General features: G+C 58.8%; 2 protein-coding genes and 1 long non-coding RNA gene across 5 annotated transcripts; 2 read left to right on the top strand and 1 right to left on the bottom strand.

The window, feature by feature from the left end:
* Positions 1–489: 489 nt before the first annotated feature.
* On the top strand, positions 490–12,833 carry LOC134432718 (nascent polypeptide-associated complex subunit alpha, muscle-specific form-like). Of its 3 annotated transcripts, none has more exons than XM_063181613.1 (7): positions 490–821; positions 1,555–4,939; positions 5,322–5,597; positions 6,693–6,878; positions 7,730–7,855; positions 9,116–9,226; positions 11,543–12,833. In XM_063181613.1, the coding sequence occupies exons 2-7, from the start codon at positions 1,676–1,678 to the stop codon at positions 12,830–12,832; spliced, it is 5,253 nt and encodes a 1,750-aa protein (XP_063037683.1). In that variant the 5' UTR covers positions 490–821; positions 1,555–1,675; the 3' UTR covers position 12,833. The 3 variants fall into 3 exon arrangements, with proteins under 3 accessions (XP_063037683.1, XP_063037682.1, XP_063037684.1); XM_063181612.1 differs by having other exon boundaries at positions 490–1,001; XM_063181614.1 differs by lacking the exon at positions 11,543–12,833 and adding an exon at positions 10,570–11,143 and having other exon boundaries at positions 496–1,001.
* A 4,037-nt stretch (positions 12,834–16,870) lies between these two features.
* On the top strand, positions 16,871–17,819 carry LOC134432849 (uncharacterized). Its single transcript, XR_010031414.1, has 3 exons — positions 16,871–16,942; positions 17,260–17,333; positions 17,554–17,819. It is a non-coding gene; the product is annotated as an uncharacterized LOC134432849 (long non-coding RNA).
* A 3,978-nt stretch (positions 17,820–21,797) lies between these two features.
* LOC134432867 (uncharacterized) lies at positions 21,798–24,998 on the bottom strand. Its single transcript, XM_063181746.1, has 3 exons — positions 24,828–24,998; positions 23,973–24,536; positions 21,798–21,836 (listed from the first exon to the last, which is right to left on the bottom strand). The coding sequence occupies exons 1-3, from the start codon at positions 24,840–24,842 to the stop codon at positions 21,798–21,800; spliced, it is 618 nt and encodes a 205-aa protein (XP_063037816.1). The 5' UTR covers positions 24,843–24,998.
* Positions 24,999–25,006: the final 8 nt, after the last annotated feature.

The raw sequence follows: 25,006 nt of genomic DNA, 5'->3' as shown, positions 1-25,006 counted from the left end.
AATGGCGGCAGCCGCGGCCCCGCGCGCGCTCATATAGGACAAAGTCGGGGCGCCCATTGGTCGGCACTGCCCGCTTTCCATCCATCTATTGGTTAGTTGCGTTGTCAATCCAGCTTTCTGCGTTTCAATTGGCCTAAACTTCTCTTAAGCTCCTCCCACGGGCGCTCTGGCGCTCTCGGAGGACCACCCCGCCCCGTCCCTCTGATCTATTGATGATCGACACGCACGACAGCCAATGGAAACTGCGGATGGGCGTTGGCGCGCGGAGAGAGCGGCCAATGGGAGCGCGGGGGGCGGGGCCCGGCGGTGAAGGCGCGGGAGGGGTGAGCGGGGGGGGGAAGGGAAGCCGGGGCCGCTTTTGGGGTCCCGGAGGGAATTTTGGGGGAGTTTGGAGGTGATTTGGGGTCCGGAGGGGTTCTGGAATAACCTGGAGGGATTTGGAGGTGGTAGAGGGGATTGGAGCGGTCCTTGGTGAGGACTGAGGGCCTCGGGGGCAGTTTTGGGGAGTCCCTGAGGGAGATTGGGGGGGGTCTCTGACGGGGATTTCAGGTTTCTGAGGAAAGTTTGGAGTCTCCGAGGGAAGTTTATCGGCTTGGTTTGGCAATTTGGGGTTCCGGAGAGAATTTTTGGGGTTTATGAGGGGAGTTGAGACTTGATGATGGAATTTGGCGATCCCTGAGGGAGGTTGGATGTGTCTGAGGGAGGTTTGGGGTCCATGAGGGGAGTTGGAGCTTCCGTGAGGGAATTCAGGGTTCCTGAGGGAACTTTGGGCTCTCTGAGGGGGTTGAAGGGTCCTGAGCGGAGTTTGGGGCGCCGCTGATGTGAGTTGGGGTTTCTGTGAGGGAATTTGGGGTTCCCGAGAGACGTTTGGGTTTCCTGAGGGAAATCTGGGTCCGTGGTAGGGGTTGGTGGTTCTGTGAGAGAATTTGGGGTTCCTGAGGCGCATTGGGGATTCCATGAGAGGAGCTGGGCATTTGATGAGGGAATTTGGGCTCCCTGAGGTGTGTTGTGGATTCTGTAATGGAATCTAGGCTTGGAGGTCCCTGGGGGATTTTGGGTCATTTGGGTGCAGCTTGGGGGTCCCTGGGACATTTTGGGGGTCCCTGGGTTTGTTTCGAGTCTTTTTGGGGCAGTTTGGGAGGTCCTGGGCAGGGGTTTGGGGGCTTCTGGGGTGGTTTGGGTTCTTTGGGGGCAGCTTGGGGGTTACTGGGTGATTTTGGGGGGTTCCTTGGAGAATCTGGGGGTGTTTGGAATGGTCTTGGGGCAGTTTAGGGGGATTTTGGTGGGGAGTGGGAGTTCTGGGGGGAGTCCCTGGAACAGTTTGGGGTTGTTTTGGGACATTTTGGGGGTTCTGAGGGGGGAGGATTGGGGGTCCTTGAGGCAATTTGGGGGTCCCTGTGGGGTTTTTTGGGGTATTTGGGGCATTTTTGGAGGGTTTTGGGGCAGTTTGTGTAGTTCTGAAAGGGGCTTTTGGGGTTTTGGGGTTATTTTTGGGATCCTTGGGGGATTTTGGAGGTTCCAAACTCCTGAGCCCCCCCCAATCCCCCTTTGCAGTGCCCTGGAGGATCCAGCTGTGCCCCCAGATGTTGAGGGCCCCCCAAAACACCTTCCCTGCTCCCGAAATGCCTCAGATGTGATCGGTGAGGGGCCAGATCCAGATGTTGGGGACCTGAAAATGCCCAAAGTGGCCAAAAACACCTCAGAGGCTCCAGATGTGGCAGCAGAAACCCCAAATCCAGATGTGCTATGGGCCAGAAATGGGCACCGGACACTGCAGGTGGACAGTGACACAGATGTGGAGGAGGAGGGGCCAAACCCAGATGTTGGGCCACAAAAATGGCTTAAAATGACCCAAAATGTGCCTGAAACTCCAGATGTGAGGCTAAAAACCCAAAATCCAGATGTTCCATGGCTTAAAAGTGGGCATGGCACCCTGCTGGTGGAGAGCGACACAGATGTGGAGCAGGAGGAGGCTGATCCAGAAGTGGAGCCCTCAGAACGGCTGAAAATTACCCAGAACGTCCCAGAAACTCCAGATGTTGCAGGAAAGACCCCAAATCCAGATGTTTCAGGCCCAAAAATACGACACAGGATGGAGCTGGTGGACAGTGACACAGATGTGGACGAGGATCCAGATGTGCAGCCCCAGAAAAGGCTTAAAGTGACCCAAAACATGCCTGGAATTCCAGATGTGGAGGTGGAAACCCCAAGTCCAGCTGTGAGGGCGCCCAAAATTGGACACTGGAGAATCCTGATGGACAGCGACACAGATCTGGAGGGGGAGGAGGAGAATCCAGATGTGCAGCCCCAAAAACAACTCAGAATGCCCCAAAATGTGTCCGAAACTCCAGATGTGGCAGCAAAACCCCTGAATCCAGATGTTTCAGGCCCAAAACTCTGTTCTCGGATGCTGCTGGTGGACAGTGATACAGATGTGGAAGACGAAGTGAATCCAGATGTGCAGCCCCCTAAAAGGCTCAAAGGGACCCAAAACGTGCACAGAATTCCAGATGTGGAGGTGGCGACCCCACATCCAGCTGTGGAAAGCCCCAAAATTGGCCATCAGACACTGGTGGAGGACAGCGACACAGATGTGGAGGATGATCCAGATGTGCAGCCCCCAAAAAGGCTCAGAAGGACTCAGCATTTGCCCAAAGCTCCAGTTGTGCGATGGGGGACACAAAATCCAGATGTTTCAGGCCCCACAATCAGGAGTCAGATGCTGCTGGTGGACAGCGACACAGATGTGGAGGAGGATCCAGATGTGCAGCCCCTGAAACAGCTCAGAGCGACCCAAAACGTCCCCGAAACTCCAGATGTGGCTGCGAAGCCCCCAAATCCAGATGTTTCAGGCCCTGAAATCAGGTGCCAGGCATTCCTGGTGGACAGTGACACAGATGTGGAGGAGGAGGAGGTGAGTCCAGATGTTGAGACCCTGAAAAAGCTTGGAATGACCCAAAATGTGCCTGAAAGTCCAGATGTGGTGGCACAGACCCCAAGCCCAGATGTTGGAATGACCCAAAATGGGTGTCAGGCACTGCTGGTGGACAGTGACACAGATGTGGAGGAGGAGGAGGTGAATCCAGATGTTTGTAATTCTAAAAGATGGAAAATGCCTCAAAATGTGCCCCAAACTCCAGATGTGCCCCCACAGCCCCCAAATCCAGCTGTGAAGAGGTCACAGAGGGGTCACGGGGCGCTGCTGGATGACAGCGACACAGATGTGGAAGAGGAGGCAAATCCAGATGTTGGATCCTTAAAAAGATTGAAACCAGCCCCAAATGTGCCTGAAACTCCAGATGTGAGGCTGGAAATGCCAAATCCAGATGTTTCAGGCACAAAAATTGGGTGTGGGACGCTGCTGGTGGACAGCAAGACAGATGTGGAGGAGGATGAGACAGGTCCAGATGTTTGGCCCTCAAAAAGACTGAAAATGACCCAAAATGTGCCGGAAAGTCCAGATGTGCCCACACTGGCCTCAAGTCCAGCTGTTGGAGGCTCTGAATCCAGATGTGGAGCCTTGGTGGGGGAGAGTGACCCAGATGTGGGGGAGGATGAAGCTGATCCAGATGTTCAGCCCTCAAAAAAACAGAAGATTACCCAAAGTGTGCCTGGAACTCCAGATGTTAGGCTGAAACCCCCAAATCCAGATGTTGGGAGGCTCCAAGGGACCCAAACTGTGGCCGAGACGCCAGATGTGGAGGGAGAGGAGGAAGAGTGGGATCCAGATGTGGCCACCCAGCTGTTCCTGACCCCAAATCCAGATGTGGGGGAGGCCGAGGTGGACCCAGATGTTGGGAGCCCAGAACGACTCAAAATGACCCAGAAGCCACCGGAAATTCCAGATGTGGAGGAGGAAGAGGAGTCAGATCCAAGTGTGGCCACCCAGCTGTTCCTGCCCTCTCCTGATGTTGGGAGCCCAAAACGACCCAAAATGACCCAGAACCCTCCCAAAATTCCAGATGTGGAGGAGGAAACCCCAGATCCAGATGAGGAGGAAGAACAGGAGTCAGGTCCAGATGTGGCCACCCAGCTGTTCCTGCCTTCTCCAGATGTTGGGAGCCCAGAAAGCACCAAAATGGCCCCAAAGGACCCCAGAATTCCAGAGGTGGAGGAGAAAGAGGAGTCAGATCCAGATGTGGCCACCCAGCTGTTCCTGACTTCTCCAGATGCTGGGAGCCCAGAAGGACCCAAAACTACCCCAAAGGACCCCAAAATTCCAGATGTAGAGGGGCTGCCTTCTCTGGATCCAGATGTGGCCACACAGCTGTTCCTGCCCCCACATCCAGGTGTGGAGGACGGTCTAAATCCAGATGTTCTGGGTCCAAAACAATCCAAAATGGCCTCAAATGACCCCAAAATTCCCATTGTGAGAGTGGAGACCCCAGATCCAGATGTGGAGAGGGAGGAGGACTTGGATGTGGCCACCCAGCTGTTCCTGCCCCCTGATCCAGATGTGGAGGGGGAAGGACCCTCAGAACCAGGTATTGGGTCCCCAGACCCACCCAAAAGTCCCCTAAACCTGCCTGAAATTCCAGATGTGGACATGGAGAGCCCAAATCCAGATATGGAGGGGTCACTGAGGGGCCACAGGTCATTGCTGAGGGATGCTGATCCAGATGTGGAGGAGGCGGGCCCAAATCCAGATGTGGCAGCCTCAAAAAGACCCCAGACAGCCCCGGAAGTCCCTGACATTCCAGATGTGGAGGTGGACACCCCAAGTCCAGATGTGGAAGGGCCGGGGAGCCCTGGCCTGAATCCAGATGTGGCCACCCAGCTGTTCCTGCCCCCTGCCCCAGATGTGGAACCCCTGGAAAGCCCCGAAAGGGCCCCGCACGAGCCCCAGGTTCCAGATGTGGAGGAGGCGGCCCCAAATCCAGATGTGGAGGGTCCCCCAAGCCCCGCCCAGGAGGAAGCAGGAGCCCCGCCCACCCCGCAGGTGAATTTGGGGGTCCCGGGGGATTCTGGGGTCTCTGCTCCATTTGGGAGCCCCCCGGGGATTCAGGGAGGGCTCCAGGTGGATTTTTTGGGGTTCCCCGTGAATTCGGGGGGTCCCAGGTGGGATTTTGGGGTTCCCAGTGGGTTTTGGGAGACCCAGGGTGGTTTGGGGGGGTCTCAGGTGAATTTTTGGGGGTCCTGGGTGATTTTTGGGGGGTCCCAGGTGGAATTTGGGGTGAATTTGGGGATTTTGGGGGTGGCAGGTGGATTTTGGAGGGTCCTGGGAGGGTTTTGGGGATTCCCAGTGGAATTTGGGGTGAACTTGGGGGATTTGGGGGGTTCCCATTGGATTTTGGGGTCCCCACCACAGCCCCTCCCCCCAGGTGCGGCGCAGTCGGCGATTGGCTGTGAGTGGAGGGGGCGGAGCCTCACGTGGCCCCGCCCCCACCCTGAATGGGCACGATCAAGGCCCCAAGCCACGCCCCCAGAGGGGGCAGGACCAATCAGCAGCAGTGCTTGAAGCGGCCACACCCTCTGTGCCCATAAAAGGAAATGGGCGGGGCTCAGTCACAGCCCCGCCCCCAGAGGAGGAGGAGCCAACAGAGGGTGCCAAGTGCAGGCTCCGCCCACGAGCAGCACCAGGCTCCGCCCAGATCCGGGTAAGGACCAGTAGGGACCAGTATAGACCAGTAGGGACCAATAGGAACCAGTACAAACCAGTACAGATCAGTAGGGACCAGTACAGGCCGGTACACACCAGTACAGACCGGTACAGACCAGTACAGACCAGTACCCCCCAATGACTCTAAATTGACCCCACTACGGACCAGTGACTCCACCCAGTGCTCCCAGTATAGACCAGTATGGAGCAGTATAGAGCACTATGGACCAGTATAGACCAGTAAGGGTCAATATGGACCAGTACAGACCGGTACACACCAGTGCAGACTGGTACAGACCAGTACAGACCAGTACAGACCAGTACAGACCAGTACCCCCAGTGACTCCTAAGTGACCCCAGTACGGACCAGTGACCCACCCAGTGCTCCCAGTATAGACCAGTATGGACCAGTATGGACCAGTGCAGGCCAGATTAGAGCACTATGGACCAGTACAGACCAGTAAGGGTCAATATGGACCAGTACAGAGCAGTGTGGAACTGCAGTGACCAGTATAGACCAGTGACCCCCCCAGTGCTCCCAGTACAGACCAGTGCCCCCATCCCCCTCCCAGCTGCTGTTCTGGGGCTGGTGGCACCTGGGCATGTCCCCACAGTGTCCCCAAGGGGTCTCAGAGTCCCTCAGGATGTCCCCCAAGCTGTCCCCAATGTGTCCCAGTGTCCCCAGTTCCTGGGGATGGTGGCACCTGGGGATGTCCCCAAGGTGTCCCCGAGTCCCCCAGGGATGTCCCTGCTGTGTCCCCAACCTGTCCCAGTGTCCCCAACTCCTCAGGGATGTCCCCACAGTGTCCCTGACTCTCTTAGGGATGTCCCCAATGTGTCCTCAATGTGTCCCCAACCTGTCCCAGTGTCCCCCAGATGTCCCCACCCCCCAGTGAGGTCCCCACTGTCCCCAGGTGCTTTTCACAGGTCTGGTGGCACTCAGGGATGTACCCAGTGATGTCCCCAATGATGTCCCCAGGTGCTGTCCCGAGGCCTGGTGGCACTCAGGGATGTCCCCCTGATGTCCCCAGGTGCTGTTCACAGGCCTGGTGGCACTCAGGGATGTCCCCAATGATGTCCCCACTGTCCCCAGGTGCTGTTCACAGGCCTAGTGGCCTCCCCGGCGCTGCGGGTGGCCCTGGGGACGCTGGGTGGCACCGAGGCCACGTCAGTGCACGACTGCAGCCACCTGGTGACCGATGGCATCCGCCGGACACTGAAGTTCCTGTGTGCCCTGGGCAGGGGCGTCCCCATTGTCACCCCCCAGTGGCTGCTCGAGGTGACATCGGGGACATTGGGGACAGTCAGGGGGCTGGGGGGATTGGGGATGATGGGAGGACATTGGGGGATTGGGGACATTGGGGACAATCAGGGATTGGGGATATTTGGGACATTGTGGACATTGGGGACAATCAGGGATTTGGGGACATGGGGGACTGGGGACATTGGGGGACTTTGGGGACTGGAGACAGGCAGGAGGATTGGGAACACTGGGGACATCAGGGACATCAGGGGATGTTGGGACATTGGGGACATCAGGGACACCGAAGTTCCTCTGTGCCATCACCAGGGGTGTCCCCATTGTCATCCCCCAATGGCTGCTGCAGGTGACATCAGGGACAGTGGGGGGTTGGGGACAACTGGGGGACTTGGTGACAATGAGGGGAGTTTGGGGACAAGGAGAAGGATTTGAGGACATTGGGGACAGGGGGTGGCACTGGAGACTTTGGGGGGCATTTGGGGACATTGGGTGACCTTGGGGACAATGGGGATCTCGAGAACATTGGGGACACCTGGAGTGGCCTTGGGGACAAGGGGACACTGGGGACATGGTGGCAAGGGGGATTGGTCCTGGGGACATTTAGGGGTGGGTGGGTGACCTTGGGGACAGGGGGAACTCGGGGACAATGGGAGGGGATTTGGGGACAGTGGGGGTGGCCTTGGGGACAGTGGGGGTGGCCTTGGAGACTTTGGAGCCTTGGGGACCGGGGGTGGCCTTGGGGACAGAGGGGCTTTGGGTGCCAAGGGAGGGTGCCCTTGGGGTCAAGGGGAAGGACTTGGGGACAATCAGAGGGACTCTGGGTGGCCTCTGGTGGCCGTGTGTGACCCCCGTGTCCCCGCTGTCCCCAGAGCTCCCACAGTGGCCGCCCGCTGTCCCCAGGTCCCTTCCTGCCCCGGGACCCCCCCTGTGAGCGGCGCTTCGGCTTCCGCCTGCGCCCGGCGCTGGCCCGGGCCCGAGAGCGGCCCCTGCTGCAGGTGACACTGCCCCACCTGTCCCCACATGTCCCCAAATGCCACCTAACCCATCCCTGAGCCAGCCCCAGGCACGGCAACAGCCCCTGCTGCAGGTGACACTGCCCCACGTGTCCCCACATGTCCCCAAATGTCACCTCATGTCACCTAACCCATCCCTGAGCCAACCCCAGGCCCGGCAACAGCCCTGATGCAGGTGACAGTGACAGCAGTGTCCCCAATGTCCCCGGGCTCAGGAATGGCCCCTGCTGCAGGTGACACTGCCCCACCTGTCCCTAAATGCCACCTAACCCATCCCTGAGCCAGCCCCAGGTATGGCAATGGCCCCTGCTGCAGGTGACACTGCCCCACGTGTCCCCACATGTCCCCAAATGCCACCTCATGTCCCCACATGCCACCTAACCCATCCCTGAGCCAGCCCCAGGCACGGCAACAGCCCCTGCAGCAGGTGACACTGCCCCACATGTCCCCACATGTCCCCACATGTCCCCACATGTCCCCACATGCCACCTAACCCATCCCTGAGCCAGCCCCAGGCACAGCAATGGCTCCTGCTGCAGGTGACAGTGACAGCAGTGTCCCCAAATGTTACCCCATCCATGTGCCAACCCCGGGCCCAGGTATGGCCCCTGCTGCAGGTGACGCTGTCCCCAAATGTCCTCAAATGTCACCTCATGTCACCTAAACCCATCCCCAAGCCAGCCCCAGGCATGGCAATGGCCCCTGTTGCAGGAGACAGTCACAGCAGTGTCCTCAACGTCCCCAAATGTCACCTAAATCCAGCCTTGAGCCAGGACACAGGGCCTGCTGCAGGTGACAGTGACAGCAGTGTCCTCAGTGTCCCCAGGCCCAGGAATGGCCCCTGCTGCAGGTGACACTGTCCCCACATGTCCCCAAATGTCACCTAACCCATCCCTGAGCCAGCCCCGGGCATGGTGGCACCCCGTCCTGCAGGTGATGATGACGTTAATGTCCCCAACTGTCCCCAGCTTCTCCAATGTCCCCAATGCCCCAATCTCCTGAATCCCTCAATGTCCCCCACCTGCTTAATGTCCTCTGTGTCCCCAATGTCCCCAATACCCCAATCTCCTGAACCCCTAATGTCCCCAATCTGCCTAATGTCCCCAACATCCCCCCAGTCATCCTGATGTCCCCAATACCCCAACCCCCCCAATGTCCCCAATACCCCAATCTCCTGAACCCCTCAATGTCCCCAGCCCCTGAATGTCCCCAGTGTCCCCCTGATGTCCTCTCTGTCCCCAGGGCTACCAGGTGCACGTCACCCCCAGTGTCCAGCCGTGCCCCGAGGACATGCGGGACATTGTCACCTGCTGTGGTGGCACCTTCCTGCCACAGCTGCCCCAGGAATACGCGGTGAGGGGACAGCGGGGACAGGGGACACTGGGGACATGGAGGGGGATTGGGGACATGGAGGGGGATTGGGGACATCGGGGGCAGTGGGGGATTGAGGACGTTGGGACATCGGGGACACTGGGGACACTGGGGACATTGTGGGGACTGGGGACATTGTGGGGACATTGTGGGGATTGGGGGATTTTGGGGTTTCTCCTGAGGTATTTCAGGGGGTTTGGGGGGTACTTGGGGTTTCTCATTCAGTTTTTGGAGGTTTTGGGGTTTCTCACTGGGTTTTGGGGGGGTTTTAGGGGCTTCTCACTTTGTTTGGGGGTTTTCTCACTGGGTTTTGAGGTATTAGGGGGTTTTTGGGGATCCCAGATTGTGCTCTGGGGGGAGAACCCCCTTGGGGGTTTTAGGGGATTTCTTTGGGGTCAGAGGGTTCCTATTGGGGTTTTGGGGATTTCTCACTGGGGGTTTGGGGGGTCTTTTTGGGGTTCTTTTGGGGTGTTTGGTGTTTCTGATTGGAGTCTTGGGTTGTTTGGGGGTTTTTGGTGTTTCTAGCAGGGTTTTGGGGGTTTCTCACTGAGGTTTTGGGGGTATTTGGGGTTTCTCACGGGGTTTTGGGGTTTCTGATGGGATTCTGGGGTCCTGACCCATTTCCCCAGCTCTGGGTGCTGGTGATCTCGTGACCCCAGGACCGGGCTGGGTGGGGTTTGGGGTTCTCTCTGGGTTATTTGGGGTTCCTGACAGGGTTTTGGGGTTTTTCCCCCTGGGCTTTGTTTGTTATTTGGGATTTCTCACTGGGTTATTTGGGATTTCTGATGGGGTTTTTCCCCCAAGCCCAGTGTTCTGGTGATCTTGTGTCCCCAGGACAGGGCTGTGTGGGTTATTTGGGGCTTTCTCTTTGGGCCATTTGTGGATTTTGATGGGTTATTTGGGGGTCCTGATGGGGTATTTGGGGTTTCTCATTGTGTTTTTGGGGTTCCCTGGCCCCTTATTGGTGGTCATTTCCTGTCCCCAAGACTGGGCTGGGTGGATTATTTGGGGTTTCTCACTGAGTTATTTGGGGTTCCTGGCAGGGTTTCTGGAGTTCCTGATGGGTTATTTGGGGTTTTTGATGGGTTATATGGGGCTCCTGATGGTGTATTTGGGGTGCCTGACAGGTTTTTTGGGGTTTCTGATGGGTTATATGGGGCTCCTGATGGGGTTTTTGGGGTTTCCCCCTCAGCCTGGTGTCCTGCTGATCTCGTGTCCCCAGGACCGGGCTGTGTTTGTTATTTGGGGTTTCTCTCTGGGCCATTTGGGCTTTGTCACTGGGTTATTTGGGGTTCATCACTGTGGATTTGGGGTTTTTCCACCAGCCCCGTGTCCTGGTGATCTCGTGTCCCCAGGACCGGGCTGGATGGGGTATTTGGGGTTTCTCACTGGGCTTTGGGGGTTTTCAATGGGTTATTTGGGATTTCTCGCTGGGTTATTTGGGGTTTTTGATGGGGCATTTGGGGTTCCTCTCTGGGTTATTTGGGATTTCTCACTGGGTTATTTGGGGTTTCTGATGGGGTTTTTCCCCAGCCCTGTGTCATGGTGATCTCGTGTCCCCCAGATGGGGCTGTGTGGGTTATTTGGGGTTTCTGTCTGGGTTATTTGGGGTTGCTCACTGGGTTTTGGGGTTTCTGACTGGGTTATTTGGGATTCCTAATTGTGGTTTTGGTGTTGCCAACCCCATGTCCTGGTGATCTCATGACCCCAGGACTGGGCTGTGTGGGTTATTTGTGGTTCCTGACTGTGTTTTTGGGGTTCCTGACTGTGTTTTTGGGGTTCCTGACTGTGTTTTGGGTCCCCAGCCCTGTGTCCTGGTGATCTCGTGTCCCCAGCACCGGGCTCTGTTATTTGGGGTTTCTCGCTGGGTTATTTGGGGTTTTTGGCTGGGTTTTTGGGGTTTCTGGCTGTATTTTTGGGATTCCTGATGGGGTTTTTGGGGTTGCTGATGGGGTTTTTTGGGTTCCTGACTGTGTTTTTGGGGTTCCTGTGTTTTTTGGGGTTCTGATGGGGTTTTTTGGGGTTGCTAATGGGGTTTTGGGGGTTCCTGACTGTGTTTTTGGGGTTCCTGACTGTGTTTCTGTGGTTCCTGACTGTGTTTTTGGGGTTCCTGATGCGTTTTTTGGGGTTCCTGTGTTTTTGGGGTTCCTGATGTGTTTTTTTGGGGTTGCTAATGGGGTTTTTGGGGTTGCTGATGGGGTTTTGGGGTTCCTGATGGGGTTTTTGGGGTTCTTGACTGTGTTCTTGGGGTTCCTGACTGTGTTTTTGGGGTTCCTGACTGTGTTTTTGTGTCCCCAGCCCCGTGTCCTGGTGATCTCGTGTCCCCAGGACCGCAGGCTGTGGCCCCCGGCCGTGGCCGCGCGGCTCCCGCTGCTCTCGGCCGAGCTGCTGCTCTCGGGGGTGCTGCAGCAGCGCCTGGAGCTGGCACCGTTCCTGCTGAGCCCCTGGCAGCCCCCCGAACACACCCCTGAGCCCCCCCAAAACACCCCAAATCCCACCCAAAACCAAACAAATCCCACCCAAAACAAAAAAAATCCCACCCAAAACCAAACAAATCCCACCCAAAACCAAACAAATCCCACCCAAAAACACCCAAATCCCATCCAGAATAGCCCAGAGCCCACCCAAACCCCAAAAAATCCCGCCCCAAAACCCACCCAAAAAACCCCAAATCCCGCCCAGAAACGGAAAAATCCCCCCCGAAAAACCTCAAATCCTCCCCCAGAAACCCCAGATCCCACCCCAAAAACCCCAAATCCCCCCCAAAACCAAAAGAATCCCACCCAGAAACGCCCAAATCCCGCCCAAAGTACTCCAAACCCACCCCGAAAAACCCCAAATCCCCCCCAAAACCAAAAAAATCCTCCCCAAAAAACCCCAAATCGCCCCCAGAAACGCCCAAATCCCACCTTAAATCCCCCAATCCCACCCCAAACCCAGTCCCGGCCCCATTCGAGGGGCTCCACCCCTCCCCCGAGCCCCCCCAGGACCCGGAGTGGGCGGAGACCCCCCCAAAATCCCCCCCCAAAAACCTCAAATTCACGCAGCCACCAAAAAACCCCAAATCCACCCAAAAAATCCCCAAATCCATCCCAAAAAACCCCAAATCCACCCCAAAAAACCCTCAAACGGCCCCGGAGTCACTCAGAGGGTCCCGACCCCGATTTTGGGGTCTCAGACCCCCCACAGGAGCCCCCCAGGACCCGGAGCCGTCAGGGACCCCCCCAAAATCCCCCTCGGGACCCCCCAAATTCAGGGACATCCAAAAAAACCCCAAATCCAACCCCAAAAACCCCAAACCCGCCCCAAAAAACCCCCAAACAGCCCCGGGGTCCCCCTGAGGGTCCCAGCCCCAATTCTGGGGTCCCAAATCCCCCCCTGGAGCCCCCCCGGACCCGGAGCGGGCGCAGACCCCCCCCAAATGCAGGGAACCCCCAAAAAACCCCAAACCGGCCCCAAAAAGCCCCAAATCCCACCCCAAAACGCACCCGGGGTCCCCCCGAGGGTCCCGCCCCCAATTTTGGGGTCCCCGAGCCCCCCCCGAGCCCCCCCCGGACCCGGAGCCGCCGGGGGGCCCCAATAAAGTGAATTTGGGCAGTGGAATTTGGGATTTTGGGGGTTTTTAGGGTCAAAAATGCCAAATTTTGGGGGGGAGGAACTGGGAGGGTTTGGGGACATCCCGGGGACAGCCCTGGGGTGGCCGTGGGGGGGTTGGGGACACAATGGGGACACTTTTGGGGACATCAGAGAACCCTTGGGGACACCGGGGATCCCCTTAGGGACCCCCTGGGGACATTGGGGACCCCCCGGGGTGGCCATGGGGGGTTGGGGACATCAGAGATCCCTTGGGGACACCAGGGACTGTCTCGGGGACACTTTGGGGACACCACGTACCCTTTTGGGGACCCCCCGGGATTGTCATGGTGGCCTTGGGGACATCAGGGACCCCCGTGGAGACACTTTGAGGACACCGGGCCCCTTCTGGGGATATCGGGCCCCCCCTTGGGGACACCAAGGACCCTTTTGGGGACCCCTTGGGGACATTGGGGACACCCCGAGTTGGTCATGGTGGCCTTGGGGATATCGGGAATCCTTTTGGGGACACCAGGGACCCTCTTGGGGACGTCGAGGACCCCGTGGGTTGGTCATGCGGGGGTGGGGGGCATCAAAGGTCCCTTTGGGGACACTAAGGACCCTTTTGGGGACTGATTTGCATTTAGCCCCGCCCCCTCAATCCTCAGCCAATCAGCGCTCTCGTGGCATGGCACTGCAGCCAATGGCAGCACAGGATGGGCGGGAATTTCGCTACCATGGAAACGCCCGAGCCGGGTCACCATGGTAACGAGCTAGGACGCTTCCGGGTTCCTTCCCCGCCCCCTGCCGCTCTTAGCCAATCAGCACTCGCGGAGGGGAACAGCCAATGGCGATGCAGAAGGGGCGGGAACAGCGTTGCCATGGCAACAGGGCGGCGGGGACTGCGGCGGGAAAAGCGAGAAAAGGTAAAAAAGGGAATAAAAAGGGAAAAAACGGGAATAAAACCCGGGATTGGTGTGGGGCGGGAGAGACTGGGGGGGCTGGGGGACCGCGGGGACCCCTGGAGGATGGGCGTGGGGTGTTCGGGGACCCTGACTGACCCTGCCAGGACCCCACTCCTCCCTCAGGACTCTGATTTACCCTGCCAGGACCCCATTCCTCCTTCAGGACTCTGATTTACCCTGCCAGGACCCCATTCCCCCCTCAGGACTCTGATTGACCCTGCCAGGACCCCACTGCCCCCTCAGGATACTGACTGACCCTGCCAGGACCCCGTCTCCCCTCAGGACCCCAATTTACCCTTTCAGACCCTCATTTACCCTTCCATAGATCCCCGGACCGCATTAACCCTGCCCAAAGGCTGCACTGAGCCTTTCAGGACCCCATTTCCCCTCCTAAGACCCCATTTCCCCTTCCAGGACCCGATCCCCTCCTAGCCCGCCCATCTCTCCCAGATCCGCCCTCCCATTGTCGGAGGGGGAGGCGGGATCCGGGAGCCGCCGCATCTGATTGGCTGAGACGGGAGCGCGGGAAACCGGCGGCGGGGGCGCCTTCCGGCGTGCACAGCGCGGGGGAACTGGGAGAGACTGGGCGGGGAACTGGAAGGTACTGGGGGGAACTGGGAGGGACTGGGAGCGTGGGGAGGGGGAACTGGGAGCAGCTGGGAGGGGCTGGGAAGGGCTGAGAGCGTGGGGAGGGGCTGGGAGGCGAGTGGGACTGGGGACACGCTATACTGGTCCATACTGGAAACTGTCCCCCCACAGGTCGCCGATGGCCGAGCCCCGCCCGGGCCCTCCCAGTGCTCCCAGTGCCTCCCAATACTCCCAGTTCTCCCCTCCCAGTGCTCCCAGTGCCCCCCAATGCTCCCAGTTGCCCCCTCCCAGTGCCCCCCAGTGCTCCCAGTTGCCCCCTCCCAGTCTGGAGGGCCTCATTCCCCCCTCCCACTTTGTGCTGCGCCCCAGGTGAGGCTCCAGTGCTCCCAGTGACCTCTCAGTAACTCCCAGTGACCTCCCAGTGAACCTCCCAGTGCTCTGAGTAACCTCCCAGTAACCCCCAATAACCTCCCAGTAACCTCCCAGTAATCCCAGTTCCCCCTCCCAGTGCTCCCAGTAACCCCAGTCCCCCTCACAGGTCCCTGGGGGCAGAGCTTGAGACAGAAAGGGGGGCGTGTCCATGGATTGGAGGTGGAGCTGAAAGCACTGAAGGGGCGGAGCCATCGGCTGGAGGCGGAGCTTGAGGCAGAAAAGGGGCGGAGCCATCGGCTGGAGGCGGAGCTTGAGGCAGAAAAGGGGCGGAGCCAAGCGCTGAGGGTGGAACTCGATGCCCTGAGGGGGCGTGGCCAGCGATTGGAGGCAGAGCTGGCTGCAGAAAAGGGGCGGAGCCAAATCCTGGAGATGGAGCTGGAGACCCTCAGGGGGCGGGGCCTGGGCCCAGAGGGGGCGGAGCCAAGCCGGAGCAGGTGAGGCCTCGGTGCTGCCATTAACCCCAGTGCTCCCAGTAACTCCCAGTAATCCCAGTAACTCTCAGTTACTCTCAGTAGCTCCCAGTAACTCTGAGTCTCTCCAGTAGCTCCCAGTGCTCCCAGTAACACCCAGTGCTCCCAATACTCCCAGTAACTCCCGGTACTCCCAATGCTCCCAGTAACTCCCAGTGACTCCCAGTAACTCCCAGTTACCCCAAATAACTCCCAGTAATTCCCAATGCTTCCCAGTAACTCTCAGTCTCACCTGTCCCAGGTGTTCTGGATTTGTCTCAGGGCCGGAGCCACCCCGGGAGGGACGGGGACACTGGGGGGACAATGGGGATATTTGGGGACACTTGGGGACACACCTGAACACACCTGGAGACATTGGGGACACACCTGGGGACATTGGGGACACACCTGGGGGCACACCTGGGCCACACCGGTGGACACTGGGGAAACCTGGAGGCTCCTGGGTGCATCTGGGACATCTGAGCACACGTAAGGGACGTTGGGGACACACCTGGGGATGTTGGGGACACACCTAGGGGACATTAGGGACAAACCCTGAGGTGCCCCAGGTGTGTTTAGGGTGTTTCAAGTACATTGGAGGTGGTTCAGGTGGGGTTTTTGGGGTTCTCCAAGTGAGTTTGAGGTGTCTCAGGTGAGTTTGGAGTGCCCCAGGTGAGTTTTGGGGGTCTCAGGTGAGTTTATGGGATCTCTCAGGTGTGTTTGGGGTGTCTCAGGTGAGTTTCAGGTCTCTCACATGTATTTGGGATCTCAGGTGTATTTTTGGGATCTCTCAAGTGAGTTTTGGGGTGTTCCAGGTGAGTTTTCTGGGTCTGAGGTGTGTTTGGGGTCTCAGGTGAGTTTCGGGTCTCTCAGGTATATTTGGGGTTCTCCAGGTGAGTTTCTGGGTTCCCCAGGTGTGTTTGGGGTCTCTCAGGTGTGTTTGGGGTCTTGGGTGTGTATTTGGGGTCCCAGGTGAGCTCTTTCTCCCCAGATGTGGTTTTGGGGTCTCTCAGGTGTGTTTGGGGGTGCCCTGGGTGTATTTGGGGTCCCAGGTGAGCTCTCTCTCTCCCAGGTGCTGCTGGGCCGCTGGCGCCAGAAGGTTTTCCAGCTGCTGCTGCAGGTGAGCCTGCAACGGGGCCAGGAGCTGCGGCTGCAGGACAGGTGAGGGGACACAGGAGGGGACAGGGGACAGGGGAGAGCACACCTGTACCGGTGAGGGGACACAGGGACAGGTGAGAGCACACCTGGGACAGGTGAGAGGACACAGGGGACACACCTGGGACAGGTGAGGGGACAGGTGAGGGCCTCGCATGCCTGGGACAGGTGAGGGGACACAGGGGACACCCCCACACCTGGGGCAGGTGAGACCCTACAGGTGGGACAAACCCCACACCTGGGGGGACCCTCTGGGGTCACCTGGACACACCTGTGTCCTTCTGGGAGGGTCTGGCAGTTACCTGGGCAGGTCACCTGTGTCCCTCAGGGATGTTACCTGTGTCACACCTGTGTCCCTGTCCCAGGTGCGCTCCCTGGGTGCTGTAAGGATGTCACACCTGTGTCACACCCGTGTCACACCGTGTCACACCTGTGTCCCTGTCCCAGGTGCGCTCCTGGGTGCTGCAGTGGCCGCCGGGTCCCGCCAGGTGTCGCTGTTGGAGCTGCGGCTGCGCCAGGGGGAGCAGGAGAGACAGGTGAGGGACACCTGGGGACACACCTGGGACAGGGGAGGGACACCTGGGGACACACCTGGGACAGGGGAGGGACACCTGGGGACACACCTGGGACAGAGGAGGGACACCTGGGGACACACCTGGGGCCATTGAGGACACACCTGGGGACATTAGGGGCACACCTGGGACAGGAGAAGGACACCTGGCACCATTGGCCCCACCTGGGGACACACCTGGGGCAGGTGAGGGGACACCTTGGGGACAGCTGGGGGGTTGGGGGACACCTTGGAGCCATCTGGGGCCAGTCTGGGGACAACGTGGGGCTGTTCCGTGTCCAGGCCCTGTCCCAGGAGCGGCTCCGGGCGGAGGCGGCCGAGGAGGAACTGGGGAAACTGGGCCAGGCCCTGAGCCGGTACTGGGGGAACTGGGGGGGACTGGGGGAGACTGGACTGTCCCCATCGCTGTCCCCCAGGCTGTTGGGGACACTGGGATGAACTGGGATGAATTGGTTTGTACTGGGATGAACTGGGATGTCCCCATTGCTGTCCCCCGACTTTTGGGGACACTGGGAGTTACTGGTTTGAACTGGTTTGAACTGGTTTGTACTGGGCTGTCCCTGTTGCTGTCCCCAGGCTGTTGGGGACACTGGGCGTGGCCCTGGCCGATGTCACCGTGGCCGTCGGGGCCCTGGGGACCCTCAGTGAGCGCCTGGACGGGCCCAGCACCGACTGCAGGGTCAGTGACACTGGGGACACCTGGGGACACTGCAGGGACACTGCAGGATACTTTGGAGGCTTTGTGGGAGGACTGGGGACACTTTGGGGTCAGCTGGGCACACCTTGGGGACGCTTTGTCAGGATTGGGGACACTCTGGGCACAGTTTGGAGGTTTGGGGACACCTTGGAGGCACTGGGGATGACTGGGACACTTTGGGGATTCTGGGGACACCTTGGGGACATTGGGGTGGTGGGGACTCTTTGGGGACAATTTGGAGGTGTTGGGGATGATTGGGGATGCCTGGGAACACCTGAAGGGGGTTTGGACATTTTGGGGACATTGGGGGACACTTTGGGCCTGTTGGGGACACCTTGGGCCATTGGGAATGGTTTGGGGGGGTTGGGAACACTTTGGGAGGGGTAGGGATGCTCCTGGAGCACCTTGGGGACACTTTGGGGACATTTGGGACACCTTAGGAGGGATTGGTGACAGCTTGGGGACTGTGGGGACACTGTGAGGACACTGGGGGCACTGTGGTGGCTGTGCCACTGTCCCTGTCCCAGTGTCCCCCTCTGTGCCCAGCGCTGGTGGCCTCAGGGCGGCTCCGGTGGCGGCGGAAACCGGAGGGGACAGCAGGGGACAGCAGGTGAGTGACACTGGGGACACTGGGGGTGGCACTGGCGACATTTGGGACATCGGGGTGCGACCCTGGGGACATTTGGACATTGAGATGGCCCTGGGGACATTAGGGGTGGCCCTGGGGACAGCAGGGTGACACTGGGTACATTGGCAGGTTACTTTGGGAACACTGGGGACATTGGGGACAGTGGGTGACTGACACTGGGGACACTGGGAGTGGCACTGGGGACAGTAGGCACAGCAAGTGAGGGACACCAGGGGTGGCACTGGGGACAGTGGGGACATTGAGATGAGCCTGGGGACATTTGGGGTGACCCTGGGGACACTGAGGGGCTGGCATTGGGGATGCTGGGGACAGTGGTGACACTGGGGCCATCAGGGGTGGCCCTGGGGACAGTGGGGAGTGACACTGGGGTCACCCTGGGAACACTGGGGTGGCACAGGTGACATCAGGGGATGGCCGTGGGGACAGTGCTGAGCCCGGGGGTGACACAGCAGCTCTGTCCCCTCTGTGTCCCCAGCACGGTGGCCCCGGAGGTGACATCGGAGAAGGTGAGGGGGGTGGCACCGAGGGGACACCAGGGGTGGCTCTGTCCCCAGGGTGTCACCCCCATGTCCCCACCAGGCCACCAAGGGTGGGGACAGGACCCAGCCACACCCAGGCACAGGTGGGTGTGTCCCCACATGTCCTCAAATCTGTCCCCAGTGTCTCCAAATATGTCTCAAATGTGGCCCCAGTGTCCCCAAATGTGTCCCTGTGTTCCCAATGTCCCTAGTGTCCCCTCAGTGTCACCAGATGTCTCCCAGTGTGTTCCCAAATGTGTCCCTGAGTGTTCCCAAGTGTCCCTCAGTGTGTCCCCAAGTGTGTCCCCAGTGTCCCTAAATATCCCTTTAATGTGTCCCCAATGTCCCCAGATGTCCCTAAAAATGTCCCTGAATGTCCCCAAATGTCCTTCCCAACGTCCTCTCAATGCTCCCAAATGTGTCCCCAAATGTCCTTCAACATCCCCAATGTCTTCAGTGTCCCCTCAATGTGTCCCCAGATGTGTCCCCAGTGTCACTCCAGTGTCCCCAACGTGTCCCTGCAGTGTCCCTGGCCCCGTTGGTGACGCAGCTCCAGGCCCTTGGTGCCGCCATCCTCGGGGACACTGGGGACCCAGCAGTGCCAGCGCCCCCATGGGGACACCAGTGACGTCATCAGGGACACAGGTGACATCATCAGGGAGTGATGTCACTGCCAGGACAGAGATGATATCACTATGGAGGTGATGATGTCACTATGGTGATGTTGATGATGTCACTATGGTGATGTTGATGATGTCACTATGATGGTGATGACATCATGGCTCTGCCCCAGCCCTGGCTTGGTGTCACTTTGTCCCCACCCAGTCCCTGATGTCCCCAAAGCTGCCACAACCATCCCAGAGGGTCCCCAGAGAATCCCTGATGTCCCCAAGGAGCTTCTTTGGTGTCCCCAACCTCCCCCAAATGGCCTCCTGGTGTCCCCACATGTCCCAGGAATGTCCCCAGTTTACCCAAGGTGTCCCCAACCCCTCCCAGTGTCCCCAAAGGGGGACATGGTAACAGAAGTTCCCTTGGTTACAGAAGTCCTGCCCATCCTGTGCTGCCATTGGCTGCTGTGCTCAGGACTGAGAGCGCTGATTGGCTGGGTTTGAAGGGGGCGGGGCTAAACACAACGGGGCCTGAACCAGTACAGACTCAACTGGGAACTGGGATAAACTGGGAACTGGGCCCAAACCAGTACAGACTGAACTAGGAGTGATCCCAAACCAGTACAGGGGCTAAACTGGGAACTGGGATGAGCTGGGACCAGTGCCTGAACTGGGACCAGAACCCCAGACTGGTCTGGGAGCCACAGTGATCACTCACAGACCCATCACTGCTTCTGGTTTGTACTGGTTCATACTGGTCCATATTCCTCCATAGTGATTTATGCTGGTTTGTACTGGTTTGTACTGTTTCATACTGGTCCATACCGGTCACTGGCCATACTCCAGCCCCGCTGTGTGTTTCCTGTGCTCTCCCAGTGGTGTCTGAGCTGCAAGTGCAGGGGACAGTGGCCACAAGGGAATGGCTGCGGCCTGAGGGTCAGCCAGAATGGCTGCAGGGGAATGGCCACAGCCTGAGGGTCAGCAGGAATGGCCACAGGGGAACAGCCACAGCCCGAGGGTCAGCAGGAATGGCCACAGGGGAACAGCCACAGCCCGAGGGTCAGCAGGAATGGCCACAGGGGAATAGCCACAGCCTGAGGGTCAGCAGGAATGGCCACAGGGGAATGGCCACAGCCTGAGGGTCAGCAGGAATGGCCGCAGGGGAACAGCCACAGCCCGAGGGTTGGCGGCCTCAGGGTGAACGCCATAGCCCAGGCTCAGCCGGATGCGCCGCTCGCCCTTGGGCCGTTGCCACCGAGCGCTTCCCGTGGTCCCGGCGGTGCCCGGCCTCACGGGCGCGTGGGCCATGAGGCCACTGCGGCACAGGAGCTCGTGGCCGTGCAGGTCCACCAGTGTCCAGCTGGGCAGCAGCGGGTTGGTCAGCAGTGGGATGTCCAGTGTGGTCACTGTGGTGGTGGCTGGCTTGGGTTTGACGTAGAAGATGGCGGGCAGGTCCAGCAGCATGGCCAGAGTGGCGGCGGTGTTGTCTGGCATGATCCACACCAGGCCTTTGTCATTGTCATAGTTGTCATTGCTGTCATCATTGTCATCATCACCATCCTCCATGTGGATCTTGATCTCCTGGGATGGCAGAGACGGGGATGTCGCGGTGGCCATGCGGAGCTGGAGGAGCTCCATGGTGGTGGCGTGGGTGGCCCAGGAGGAGGAGAAGGAGGAGGAGGAGGAGAAGGAAGAGTCATTGTTACCATGGATTGTCACAATGTTGCCGTGGATTGTCACATTGTCACCATGGATTGTTCTGTCCCCACCTTGGATAGTCCTAATGTCACCATGGATAGTCCTAATGTCACCACGGATGGTCTCGATGTCACCATGGATGGTCCTGATGTCATCATGGATTGTCCCGTCCCCAACATGGATGGTGCTAATGTCACCATGGATGGTCCTGATGTCACTACAGATGGTCCTGATGTCACCATGGATTGTCACATTGTCACCATGGATTGTTCTGTCCCCACCATGGATAGTCCTAATGTCACCATGGATTGTCCCCTCACTGCCGTGGGAACCCCATGATGACAATGACGATGACAGGGGTCCTTCTCTGCGGTTGAGCCAAAGGGCCACAACAGAGGGTCCAGGAGGAGGAAGAGGAGGAGGAAGATCTTTCTCCACCATGGTTGGCACGCAATGACCCACTGGGAGCGTGGGTGGTGTGTGACAGTGACAATGGAGACTCTTCACTACCATGGACTGCCCCTGATGACAATGGAGACCCTTCATGACCGTGGTTGTCTTGTGATGATGATGACGATAAAGGCGAAGACCCATCAAGACCACGGATGGACTCATCTCCATCATGGACATTCCACAACGTTAATGACCCTTCAGGAAGATGAATGGTCCTTGGCGATGACGATGAATACCTTTCACGACCACAGACAGTCCATGATGATGATGATGAGAAAGGCAAAGACACATCCAGACCATGGATGGCTCTTGAAGATCAGGGATGGACCCGTCATGGTCATGGATAACCTTTGATGAAGACAATGACAGTGAAGACCCATCAAGGCCACGGATGGACTCACGACCATCACAGATGTTCCACAATGATGATGACCCATCAATGATGATGACCACGGATGTTCCTTTACATGGTCCCATCATGACCATGAATGTTCTGTGACAGTGCTGATGACAATGACCATGACCCATCATGACCATGAACACTCTGTGATGATGATGATGCCCCACCATGATCCCGCTGGCCCCATCCCCCTCCAGCTCCTGCAGGATCTGTCAGCATGGCTCCACCACGTGCCCCATCTGCAGCACACTGGCCACCAGCAAACCCCAGTTAGAGCCCTCCAGGACCCCCCAAATCATCCCCAGGATTTTCCAAAACCCCTCCTAGAACCTTCCAGGACCCCTCAGGAGCCCCCAAACCCCACCAAGGACCCCTCAAGGCCCTCCAGGTCCTCCCAGATCCTCTCCAGGAATTGCCAGAACCCCCAAACCCTCTTGGGACCCCTCAAATCCTCCCCAGGACCCCTCAAATCCTCCTCAGGACCCCCAACACCCCCCCTCTGAGGCCCTTTTCTGTAATGCCTCCAACTGGGAATAAAAGTTGACTTTACAGAAAGTTCCTGGAAAACTGGGAATTTGCTGGAAAATCAATGTTTTATCCCAATCTGAAGCATAAAATACAGGAATTTCCAGGAAAATAAACTTTTATTGCCAATTTGGGGCATTAAAAACTGAGAATTCCTTGGAAAAATCAACGTTTTATCCCAGTTTGGGGCATCTGGGGGGTCTTGGGTCCTGTTTTTGGGGATTTCCATGGAATTCCCAGTATTTTAGGGGCTTCCAGGGAATTCCCGGGATTTTGGCATCCTGGTCCCATTTTTTGGGGATTCACATGGAATTCCCCGGATTTTGGTGGGGGGTGTCCATCCCATTTTTGGAGTATACCTCCCCTCTTCCCCCCCAATCCATTTCAGTTTCAAGTCTCAGACCTCGCCACGGGCTTGGCCACGCCCCTTTCTTCAGCCTGACCAATCAGAGCTTGGGGCGGGGCCTAGGGGACACGGCCTGTCTGGAGGGGTAAATGAGGTCCCAGAAGGTGATTGGGGTCCTGGAAGGGGAAATGTGGCCTTGAGAGTGGGGGCTCAGAGTCCTGGCAGGGGAAATGAAGGTCCTGGGGGGGTAAATGGGGTCCTGAAAAGGTAAATGAGGGTTCTGAAGTGTTCATTGGGGTCCTACAGATGGAATTCAGGACCCTCATCTAACCTGCCAGGACCCCCATTTAACCTGCCAGGACCCCAATTTACCCCTTCAGGACCCTAAATGATCTATGTAGGATCCCATTTCCCCCCTCAGGACGCTCATTCCCCTGCAAGGACCCAGTTCACCCCCTCAAAACCCCATTTTCCCTTCCAGGACCCCATTTGTCCCCATAACCGTGGAAACAGCACCCATGAGTGACCAGGGCTTGCTGGGTTGGTTCCTGTCCCCAAATATCCCCAGTGATGTCACCCCAGGAATTCCCATCAGTATTTGGGACAATTTTAATGAAAATTCCGCAGATTTATTTCAAATCCTGTGCTGGGACAGTGGCAGGGGACAGGTGACAGCAGTGATGTCCCCAATGGTGTCACCACCCCGATGACATCACAGTGGTGACATCACTGTCCTTCTAGCAGCCTCGGGATGTCTTCAATGGCTCTTTGGCACCTCTCGGCCACCGCGTGGGCACCGGGGCCACCAGGGAGCCTGCGGATGTCCCCAAGTGTCCTCAGCAGGTGACGTGTGGCCAGGCGGCTGCTGGCCTCCCACAGCCGCTCGGCCTCGGCCACCTTGGCCACCAAGCCCTCAGGGACATCAGGGGATGCCTCATTTGTCCCCTTCAGGGCGGCCTCGATGTCCCTGAGCCAACACTGCAGCTCCCGGGGGAACGCAGTGGCTTTGTCACACGCAGCCAGCAAGCGCTCCAGCAGCCCCAGGGCTGCTTCTGCCCGCTGTCCCCTCCTGGTGGCTGCCTCCCCCTCGCTTCTGGCCACCATGGCATCTTCCATGGCCTTGGAGGCTGCCTCCGTCTCTTTGCTGGCAGCCGCCAGCCGGGCCTCGTGCGCTGCCTCCGCCGAGGCCATCTTCTCCTTGTCTGTGGCCAGTGGCAGCTGCCAGGCTTTGGCCACAAGGTTGTCCAGAGCTCTCCCCCAGTGGGTGGCCTTGTCCTGCAGGTCTCCAGCCAGGGTGGTGGCGGTGGCCGCGGTGGTGGCCTCGGCAGTGGCCGCGTCCCTGCAGGCGTCACGGAGCTCGGTAGCCTCTCGGGCCAGCCAGGCCCAGCTGTCCTCGATCATGGCCACTGACTCCCGCCAGGCACTGGCTGCGGCTGTCACATGGGCCCAGGTGGCCCCCAGGTTGGCCCTAAAGGCAGCCAGGGCCTGGCCCAGGGAGGTGACACCTTGGTGGTCCAGAGTGTCCTGGAGGTGACCGATGAAGGTCTCCAGGGCCTTGTGCAGGGACCTTGGGGACACATGCAGCAGCACATCCCTGTACGGCCCAGCCACAGTGGCTGCCAGCTCACCAAGCGTGGCCACCACGGCCACCAGCACCTCCAACAGCTGTGGAGGGGACAGGGGAGGTGGCAGGGACCTCGTGGCACTTGTGCCCTCCCGAGGTGGCCCCTGTGCCCTCCCAGTGTCCCGTTTGTCCCGTCCCTGGAGGGCTCTGCTGTCCCCTCTGTCCCTTTGTCACCCCTTCGTCCCCTCTGCCACCGTCGGTCCCCTCCAGCCCTCTGTCACCTCCCCCCTTCCTGCCACGCCCCTGTCCCCTCCTGTCCCTCCCTGTGTCCCCTCCGTTTCCCGTTTCCTCACGTCCCCTCCCCCCCCCGCCCCGCGCCGGGATTGTCGCACCTCGCGGGGCTCCATGGCCGCTGGGGACACTCCGGGGACGCTTTGGGGACACTTCGGGGACACTCCAAGGGCCGCTGGCCGGGATAGGGGGGACACGCCCGGGGACACTGGGAGCACACGCGGAACGGGCACGGCCGGATGGGGGCAGGGCAGGGTGATGTCACCGCCCCCTCCGCCCC

Source organism: Melospiza melodia (assembly GCF_035770615.1).
Source record: "Melospiza melodia melodia isolate bMelMel2 chromosome 7 unlocalized genomic scaffold, bMelMel2.pri SUPER_7_unloc_1, whole genome shotgun sequence".
NCBI lineage: Eukaryota > Metazoa > Chordata > Aves > Passeriformes > Passerellidae > Melospiza > Melospiza melodia.
The sequence above is the reverse complement of the archived record's forward strand: the minus strand, read 5'-3'. Positions and strand labels throughout refer to the sequence as shown.